Below are 9,923 nucleotides of genomic sequence, written 5' to 3' on the forward strand. Positions count from 1 at the left end.
AAACGTTCTATAATTTTAGAATATATCGTATGCTCTATGTCCTGTTCTGTCCCTTTGATTCAAGAATACTCAAGAAAATATTTAGATCCAAAAGATACAAAATCTCGGCAAAGTCAACTTCACTAGCACAAACCTCAAAAGCAAGAAACCAAATAATGAAACCAAAAAAGGACAAACAATAATGGTAACGCGATAATAGATACTGTAGCAAGACTAGATCCTGGTTGTACGCGAATTCTTTCTGCCTGGAAAGTTACAGCAACTAATTTCAAAATGCAAGACTAGATCCTGGTTGTATGCTAGTTCTTTCTGCCTGGAAAATTACAAATAAAATTAGATCTACAAGTCAAAGGAAAACATTGACCAGAAGGAAAAACCACCTCGAAAAGAATTGAAAACAAATTTGAATATTAACAAACTGGTTAGACTGAACTCGCTTCACAAGCAGAATGTAGTAAAATACCAAAAAACATGTATTTTCATAGTTACCAAATTTGGCCGCTCAAAACACACGTTAGGGAATTACAGCAGCATGCAGAAAAAGACGACACTTGAAGCACAAAACTACTCCTGGATTAGCTAGATGCACAAACAAAGGTTCTGGCAGAACTCAGACACATAAACTTTTAGGTTAGCTAATATCTTTGCAGAAAAATACGAAAAAACTGAAGGAGCCAAAAACAGATGATTCTTGGCTGTTGAACCCCAAAACAAACTGACCAAAGATCTAAGGGAGATCAGCCCGACTTCAATAATTCATTTTCGTGTATCAACCCACAAAGCACTGCGCCACAAAAACATTGTCACTGATAAATTAGCTCCCTTGCACCACTGAAATGTCACTACCTTTGAGCTATAGTGAAAACTAAATTCGTCTGCAACAAACTGCAGGCAACACATTAGAACCTCCTTTCTGCCACTAGTACGGGGGCAGGAACAGTCCCCCCTCGAAGACATCTTTGTCTTCTCCAAAGACTAACGGTTCCGAATGAACACTAATGTCAACAAAAAAACAAAACAAAAAAAAACTTGTTCCAAAACCAAAATTTACAAACGAACCATGGTTTTGCATCCTTTTTAGCACTGACGCCAATCGACAAATGCAAAGGAAGCAAACTACAATTAGCTCTACAAAATCCAAAAGCCAAGCCAAAAAACAGATAATTATCCTATCCAGAGCAAAAAATACAATATTGAGACAAAACCAATATTCTATACAGCTCATTGAGTCAGAAATCACCCTAGGTACGTATGCTGCTTCGAGTTATCGTTTATCCAACCAAGCCAAACCAAGCCAAAAAATTCATATATATATATATATATATATCCAAATATTATCTGATGAGAATTATCCACTAAATTCTCAGAATCGCTGGCTTATCCAAGACCTCAACGATTATTCCAAAGACCAAGCCAAAATCTCATATATTCCAAGTATTATCTGATGAGAATTATCCACTAAATTCTCAGAATCGCTGGCTTATACCAGACCTCAACGACTATTCCAAAACAAAACCAAATCAAGCCAAACCAACCTCCTAGAGCATACGACCATCGGTGACAACTAATTCAATTATCAAAATGCTCGAAGACATCTGTGTCTTCTCCAAGTACAGGATAACCAAAGTTATTTTCACGCATTCACCCAAAACATGAATCTCGTAACCTCCAAAATTTCATTAGTTAAGAATACAAATAAGAGAATACTTGCACAAGGTCATCTGACCAATAACGTTCATCGCAGTACCAAAAGTACCATCATTGACGTTCAAAAAACTTGAGTCACTTGGTTCAATCATCCATCATCATGTCCATTGCTCATGAGAGCCTTATCATCATGTCCTTCGCTCATGGGAGCCTTATCGTCATGTCCATTGCTCATGAGAGCCTTATCATCATGTCCTTTGCTCATGAGAGCCTTATCATCATGTCCTTTGCTCATGAGAGCCTTATCATCATGTCCATTTCTCATGGGAGCCTTATCATCATGTCCATTTCTCATGGGAGCCTTATCGTCTTCCAGCACACAGCTATTATCACTGCAATCATCGTCACTATCGTACACTGCTTTCATCTCCCCTGGCAAGCAGCACCACCTTCGTCACAGGACGCTCCAGCATGGTCGTTGGTTTGGCGCCAGAATCGTCTCCTGGAACATGGGTAGGTTTGGCTACCCGCAGCAAGCATCGCCTGACGAGTCCGTCTTCACTGGCATAGACTTCCTCGACACGGGCCAGCTTCCAATCGCCTCTGCAGACTCCGTCCTCAACCATCAGGACAACATCGCCAGGAGCGAGGTTAGGACGCTCGCACTGCCACTTCCGCCTGGACTGCAAGGTAACCAGGTAGTCTTTCCTCCACTTCTCCCAGAATGCATCGGCCAATTGCTGTACCTTTCTCCACCGTTTCTTCAGGTACACATCTGCCCTCTCAAACACTCCTGGGGGTGGCAGGATTCCAGTAGACTTCATCGTCAAAACATGGTTGGGTGTGAGAGGCAGGGGACCAGTAGGATCTTCTAGGGACTCGACGGACAATGGCCTGGAATTCATCACGGCCATGACTTCGTACAGCAGAGTTCTCAGTGAGGATGTGGTCATAGTTACCCCAGGCGACGTCAGCAGGCCGTTCAGGATCCGCCTTGCTGATCGAATAAGTCGCTCCCACACTCCTCCAGCGTGGCTTGCAGAGGGAGGGTTGAACAGCCACTCACACTGGAATCTTCCCAAGAGAGCAGTCTTCAGATCGTCCTTGGGCATCTCTTCCCATGCTTGCTTCAGCTCACGCGATGCCCCCACAAAGTTGGTCCCTCGGTCAGATCGGATCTGCCGGATCGGTCCACGGATGGCCATGACTCTACGGAGGGCATCAATGAAACAGTCTGTGGTCATATCGTCCAGGGTCTCGATATGCACTGCTCGTGACGCCAAGCAAGTGATCAGCAGAGCATACCGCTTCAGAGTTTTTCTGCCATCCTTGACAGGAAATGAGCCGAAGCAATCGATTCCACAGTAGGAGAAAGGCGGGGACTCAGTCGTTCTCTCGTCTGGCAAGTCAGCCATCTTCTGTCCCATGGGAGCTCCATGATGCCTGATACAGTGTACACAGGACTTGATGATCTGAGAGACCACGCGCCGCACTCCGATGATCCAGTACCCGTGCTCACGGATAGCATGAATGGTGGTAGTTCTGCCAGCATGGCCTGTCTCTTCATGACAACGCCGGACGACAAGCTTTGTCAAATGTGCATCTCGAGGGAGCAGGACTGGTAGGGCAGCATCATCCTTATTTTTGACGCGACCTCCAACCACGAGCAGACCATCTCGTGAAGTGCAGCAGCCAAGTTGCTTCATCGTATTGAGGACCTATGGCGCTGGGTTGGATAGATGCTCTCTTTGAGCGACTGCGATCAGCTTCTTCTCAGCAAGAGCCCTCACTTCCAACAGAGACATATCGGACTCACGATATTTCTTCACCCATCTCTTCATGACCTGGGTGATGCCGCTGACCAATCTGGACCATGTGGTAGCTCTGCACATTTGATCTTCCATGTGGACTGGGGCCGACGAAGTGGTGGTAGCTCGGGCATGAACTTCGACATCGTCATCAGGAATGCCAAACTTCTTTGAGTCGTAGGTCACCTGTTTCTGCCAAAGGATCTCGGGCCCATGGAACCAAACTGACTTTTGTAGCTCAGGTGCTGTCGCTCCTCTTGATGCAATGTCAGCTGGATTCAATCCGGTTGGAATGAATGACCACTGGCTCAGCTCTGACTGTCGCAGTATCTCTCCTACTCTGTTTGCAACAAAGACGTGGAACTTGCTGTGATGGTTGGCCAGGTAGGCAAGCACAATTTTGCTGTCTGTCCAGAAATGATGCTTCAGATCATCATACTTGAGCTCCTTGTCCAGGAAGATTGACATCCTGACTGAGAGCGTTGCTGCCTGAAGTTCCGACCGAGGAATGGTGGTTTTCTTCATCGGTGTCACCCGACTCTTAGCCATAGTCAAGGAGCAATGGACTCGTCCGTCTTGGTCAACGAGACGCAGATATGAGCACTGTCCGTAGCCATCTGCACTGGCATCTGAGAAGTGATGGAGCTCTGCCACTTGAACAGTACCAAAGTCCGAAGGGACGAAACTTCGAGGAATCTTCAGGACAGCAGAGCAGTCAGCTCATCAAGCCATCTGATCCAGGCTCCATGCATCACATCTGGAAGAAGATCATCCCAATCCAGGTGGTCGCGACAGGTTTGATGCAGCAGGATTCTTCCTCGCAATACCACTGGTGAGATAAAGCCCAAGGGATCATACAGGGCAGCGACCGTGGATAGCATCCCTCGTCTGGTAGCAGGCCTGGATTTGATACTCTGAGTGAAGGTAAAGACGTCTTCCTCTGTGAGCCACTGGAGCCCCAGGACTCTTTCCATTGGACCTTTGTCAGGCTTTCCTAGGTCTCTAGGCTTTCTTTCAGTTCGTTCTTCCTCTGGAAACACGGCCAAGAGCTCATCGCTGTTTGACGTGATCTTGTGAAGACGCATCTGGACTTCTTGGCAGATCTTCACTGCACCCTTCAACACTCTAGCAGCAGTCTCCACGTCATCAGCTGCATGCAGACCATCGTCAACGTAGAAGTTCTGTTGGAGAAATTGGGCTGCGTCTTCATCAATGTGGACGTTGTCTTTGCCCGCCTGTTTCAGCCCATAATTTGCGCAGCCAGGAGAAGAAGCGGCACCGAATATGTGGACCGTCATTCGGAAATCTTTCAGAGGTTTCGTCAGGTCACCATCCTCCCACCAGAGGAATCTCAGGTAATCACGGTGACATGGGCGGACGTGAAACTGATGGTACATTTGTTGTATGTCACATGACAGGGCGATCTTCCCCTTCCGGAACCTCAACAGGACGCCCACAAGAGGGTTGATCAGGTCTGGTCCCTGCAGCAGCACATCATTTATGCAGATACCTTGGAATCTGGCGCTGCAATCAAACACCACCCTGATCTTTCCTGGCTTCTTTTCATTGTACACGCCGTGATGTGGAATATACCACTTGACTGGTTTGTCCAGTTCATCTTCTGGCACCTTTTCAGCGTGGCCCTTGACGAGAAGATCGTTCATGAAAGTCACATAATGCCCTCGTTTGACTGGATCCTTCTCCAGCTGTGGCTTCAGCCCCATCGCTCTCGCGAAGGCAGAGCTCCGATTGTTTGGCAACGCTGGATTTTCCTCCCGAAAAGGGAGGAACATCTCATAGTGTCCCGACTCATTTAGTTTGATGCCGTTTCCAATGACATCCAGGAACTTGATGTCGTCTTGAGAGATAGTGCCCGTGTCTTTCTCAACGAAGTCGCCCTCCAGCACATTCAGGACATCTTGAACAGTTGCTTGTTCGACTCTGGACCGATAGACATGGACCACTGGAATCTCCGTAGGCTGGTGATCCTCACTTGACTGATCAGATACTGACGCCATCAGAATGTTTGCAGTTTTCAATGCCGGTGAGGAGATTTGGTCGTCCACAGACTCGGAGACCTTTGATTACCCGACAATCGTCCATCCCAGGCAGGTCTTCACTCCAAAAGGAGTACCGTGGATAACTTCAGTTGGCATCAGAGTCTGAGAGTTATCATAGCCGATCAGCAGTCCAGCAACACAGTTCTGATCGTAAGGATGCAACTGGTCTGCGATGCTCTTCAGATGCTCATGTCTCATTGCGACCTCTGGTGTCGGTATTGTTCGGGGATCAACTGACAGGAAGTCTGTGGTATATGTTATCGCCAGAGGATAACAATCTCTAGAGTCGACGGGTCTGACTCTCAATCCCTTCACTGCCCTGGTTGGCACAATCTTATTCTGGGCGGTCATGGTGTTCAGCTTGAGGCAACAGTCTTCGCAACGTGCGTGCAGCTTCTTGGACAACTCACTGGCAATGAACGAAACGTACGACTGAGTGTCCAGCAATGCATAAGTCAGGATCTCCCTGTCTGGTTCTTCAGCTGAGGACACGTATACAGGGATGATCATCGTCGTCCTCGTTGGCTCGCATGAAGGAACGTTGTTCGACTCCCCTTGAGTAGCCCGAGAGTCTGACCCTTCGACCACTCCCGTACAATGAGAGCCTGTAGTGCCTTGGTTGCCATGTTGAGCTTGGGCCTGTTTCTGAAGTGTATTGTCAGCAGCAGATGGGTTTGTCGAGTTCTTCTCGTAGTGGAGAATCGTAAGGTGAGGACTCTTGCATTCTCTGCAAGACTTAGGACGCTGACATGCGCTAGCCAAATGGGAGCGGTTGCCACACTTGAAGCAGAGCTTTTTTTTCTCTGAGGATCCTGAGCCGATCCTCACGTGGTTTGGCTATCATGACTGGACAAGTTGCAATATGATGTCCGTCGTCCTGGCAATGATCGCAGGGTTTTTTGCTGATTCCTTCACCCACTGCCTGGAAACCATTCTTCTGGGGTTTAAGTGTGCTCTCCAGCACTCCCTGAATCTCCTTCAGATTCTTTGCTAGCGTCTGTTCGAGACTCTTCATTTCTTCTTTAAAGCTGTGAAGACCCTCTTGCGACGGTTGGGGCACATGGTTAGTTGCGTACGACGCCTGAGGTCTGCCCTTGACTGGGTCTGTCACCGACTTTTGGGTAGATTTGAGATCCCAACCTGGCTCACAAGCCACCTCAGCCTCCTCAAACACAAAGTGAACGAATTCACTGAACGTTGGGTGCCTCTGTTCTTTTCGTCGTTTCTCTGTGCACCGTCTTTTCCAGCGCAGAACCATCCACTCTGGCAGCTTCTCCACCATCTTGAGCTGGTACTGGAAATCTTCAAAAATTCCATGTTGGCCCACCAGCTTGCTGGCGCTCACACATTGATGGAGAAAATCAGAGAGTCGTCGCAGCCCTTCTCCATCCCGACTCTTAATGTGTGGCCAGCTCTCATACTTTGTCCGAAAAGCATTGGTAACGACCAGAGGGCTTCCAAAACGCTGTTCCAATGCCGAAAAGGCTGTCTGGTATGCCTCATCATCCGCAGAGAACAGGGTGCCACTGATTGCCTCCTTGGCTGTTCCAGAGACGTATTTCTGGAGATACATCAGCCTCTGGGTGTCAGTAATGTTCTGGGAACCAATCAGCAGCAGAAACGTGTGTCGCCAGGCTGGGTATGCAATGGGGTCTCCGCTGAAGACTGTAGGTTCTTGAAGCGGCAGACGATTTTGCTTCACTGCATCGACCAGCACATTGATCTCCTCCTGTCTTTGAGATGCGCTCAAAAGTGAAGAGTTCTGAAACTGTTCATGCTGAGTTGCAGTTTCAGGCTTAACGTCGGATGAGCCACTTCTTGGTTGAACGACCTTGACATCAGGGTTCAAGCCATACGTCTGTTGAGCGGGTGATGACGACATGATCGGGTTCTCTTCCCGATTTGATTGAGACGGCTGCAGATATTGGCTTTGGTAATGGCTGGGTGGAACGGTAGACGTAACTGTGGTCAATGTAGTCATCGTTGTAGTGCTGGCTATGTTCTGTCTCAAACTCTTCTCCTGCCAGCGTTGCCGACCGCACCAAGTCGATCGGTTATCCTCAGCTCCTTGAGCTGCAGGCTGGTGAATTGGAGCAGCGGTTGTGGCGACTATGCCAGCAGCGAACGAAACATGGGGCTCATAGGTACAAGTGGATGTAAAATGAGGTTGAGAGTAGGAGTAGGTCTGGGAAAAAGGGACCTGAGGCTGAGACTGAGAAGCCGGACGAAAAGAGTGAGGATCTTCCTGCACGCTCATTTGTTGATGCAATGGATGGCCCCCCGACCTAGAGACCTAGAGCGTTCCTCCTCCAGAACTTGGTCTCGAAGCGGCTGCAGGACGCTGACTCCCTTACGATGAACGTCTAGCAGTGATATGCTGGCCAAATTTGGAAGTGATTCTGGTGCATCTCGGGCCTCGGCCAACATCTGCTCTGCGACTTCTTGACTCTTCCTGTCAAACACCCTGGAAATTCTCATCATTTCCTGCTCTTCAGACTCTATCTGGACTTCCAGTTGTTCCAGCTTCTCGCCAATTTCCTCCTCCCTTTCCTCTTTTAGCCTTCTTGCTGCCTCAAACTGGCTCTCTGCCTCTCTTTGAATCGCCCTTCTTTTCCTTTCAATTTCAGCCCTTTGTCTTCTCAAACCACTCAGGCTCTGGTTTTTGTCATCAAGATGACTGGCCTTTTCATCAGCAATCATTCTTTGCTTCTGCACTGTTTCTCCCATCATGCGAAGCGAGACTCTGGAACCATCTGAGTAAGCGTATGATGACGTGAGGTCTGAGCTGATGTTAGACTGACCCTTGGGGTAAAGATGTCGATAATCTGCCAAGAGATGATACGCAGCTGTGGCCAGATGCTCAGCGTCAACGTCCAGTTCTTGGGAGGAGCAGATACTGTCTATTTCACCCTTGATTCTTTTCAAGCTTGCAAGACTTGACTGCAGAGTGATCTTTTGCCCTTTGGCAGTTCTCTTATCATGATCTCTGTCTTGAAGGGTCTCTGCTATGCGATTGATGTCGGTTCTCACATTTCGGCTTGCCTTCTCATAACTGGTCACTAACTCCTGAAGTCGTTGGTTATCTCGTCCCCTATCGACTGCGGGTTGCTTCTCATCTCTTCCAAGAGGTTCACCATCGTCGCCCACCTGGACCCTCTTAACCAATGCTTCTCTTCTATCTGCCGTCTTGCTGGTTTGGCTTCTGGTCCTCGTGAGCTTTTCTGACTTCATGACGTCAATGCGATCTCCGTCACCGTGACCGGGTTGGTCTACATCAGCATCAGCCACCTTGGTCTTCTCACCTCCAACATCCTCTGATCTGGACTGAGCACCAATGGCGGTAGTAGACAGGCCGAAAACAGTGTTCTCTACATCTCTAGTTTCTGGTTCCAGCATAAAATGTTCCATGTCATCATACTGGCTACTATCTGTACTCCGAGGAGGAGTACTCAGATAACTCATGTTGAGTTATAAATAGATATAAAGCGTGCCCTCAGGTCAGTTACATTGGGGTTTCAAAATGTTATTGGGCATGAACAGACATCAACGGACATGCAGATCCCGTGGTACCTATTTGTAGTCACTGTGCTGTCTTCCGGTTGCGTGCTTTGATATTCGGCGGTGTTGGTGCAGTCTGACTGAGTTTAGTTAATTAAAGGTGAAAACAGAGTCCGTCAATGAAGTTTAAAAAGGTGTGGTTTAATTTTCTCAAAAGAGTGGATGAATGTTAGCATAGTTTCAAAAAAGTTGTGGTTACATCAAATTTCTGACTATTGTGGATTTCTTGACGTCGATTTTCTCAAGCTAAGACTCATTTCTTGACGTCGATTTTCTCAAGCTAAAACTCATTTCTTGACGTCGATTTTCTCAATCTAAAACTCATTTCTTGACGTCGATTTTCTCAAGCTAAAACTCATTTCTTGACATCGAGGTTCTCAATCAAAAAACTCATTTCTTGACATCGATGTTCTCAATCAAAAAACTCATTTCTTGACATCGATGTTCTCAATCAAAAAACTCTTGACTACTGTAAATGCAAAACAGAAAAAGAACAAACCTTAGGCTATATGGCTAGAAATTCAATTTGAAACCATCAAAGGGACAGAACAAAGTACGTTGTACGCATCAAAGCTGTGCATTCTGAGACTTCAATTTGAAAACAGAAGCAAACTATTGATCAGTTATCAAATCAGAATGTAGAAAAGCACAAAGAAGCATGACCGTTTTCTGGACAAGTTTCAGTCTCTTACATTTACTGAAAGTATTCTTCAAAACTGGCAAAACTTGTAAATGGAGAAATAAATCCAGCTGAAAAACGTTCTATAATTTTAGAATATATCGTATGCTCTATGTCCTGTTCTGTCCCTTTGATTCAAGAATACTCAAGAAAATATTTAGATCCAAAAGA

General features: G+C 46.9%; 4 protein-coding genes across 4 annotated transcripts; all 4 read right to left on the bottom strand.

Moving 5' to 3' along the window:
- Positions 1–2,054: 2,054 nt before the first annotated feature.
- On the bottom strand, positions 2,055–3,353 carry LOC138956524 (uncharacterized). Its single transcript, XM_070327862.1, has one exon. The coding sequence runs from the start codon at positions 3,351–3,353 to the stop codon at positions 2,055–2,057; it is 1,299 nt and encodes a 432-aa protein (XP_070183963.1).
- A 12-nt stretch (positions 3,354–3,365) lies between these two features.
- LOC138956525 (uncharacterized) lies at positions 3,366–4,004 on the bottom strand. Its single transcript, XM_070327863.1, has one exon. The coding sequence runs from the start codon at positions 4,002–4,004 to the stop codon at positions 3,366–3,368; it is 639 nt and encodes a 212-aa protein (XP_070183964.1).
- A 149-nt stretch (positions 4,005–4,153) lies between these two features.
- LOC138956526 (uncharacterized) lies at positions 4,154–5,473 on the bottom strand. Its single transcript, XM_070327864.1, has one exon. It carries the CDS (start codon positions 5,471–5,473, stop codon positions 4,154–4,156), a length of 1,320 nt encoding a protein of 439 aa, XP_070183965.1.
- A 2,295-nt stretch (positions 5,474–7,768) lies between these two features.
- LOC138956527 (uncharacterized) lies at positions 7,769–8,977 on the bottom strand. The gene has a single exon (XM_070327865.1). The coding sequence runs from the start codon at positions 8,975–8,977 to the stop codon at positions 7,769–7,771; it is 1,209 nt and encodes a 402-aa protein (XP_070183966.1).
- Positions 8,978–9,923: the final 946 nt, after the last annotated feature.

Source organism: Littorina saxatilis, unplaced genomic scaffold (genome assembly GCF_037325665.1).
Source record: "Littorina saxatilis isolate snail1 unplaced genomic scaffold, US_GU_Lsax_2.0 scaffold_449, whole genome shotgun sequence".
Taxonomy (NCBI): Eukaryota; Metazoa; Mollusca; class Gastropoda; order Littorinimorpha; family Littorinidae; genus Littorina; species Littorina saxatilis.

Bases quoted from the DNA above. Each gene is read 5' to 3' on its own strand.
- LOC138956524 (XM_070327862.1), bottom strand. From the start codon at position 3,353: ATGAAGCAACTTGGCTGCTGCACTTCACGAGATGGTCTGCTCGTGGTT.
- LOC138956525 (XM_070327863.1), bottom strand. From the start codon at position 4,004: ATGGCTAAGAGTCGGGTGACACCGATGAAGAAAACCACCATTCCTCGG.
- LOC138956526 (XM_070327864.1), bottom strand. From the start codon at position 5,473: ATGGCGTCAGTATCTGATCAGTCAAGTGAGGATCACCAGCCTACGGAG.
- LOC138956527 (XM_070327865.1), bottom strand. From the start codon at position 8,977: ATGAGTTATCTGAGTACTCCTCCTCGGAGTACAGATAGTAGCCAGTAT.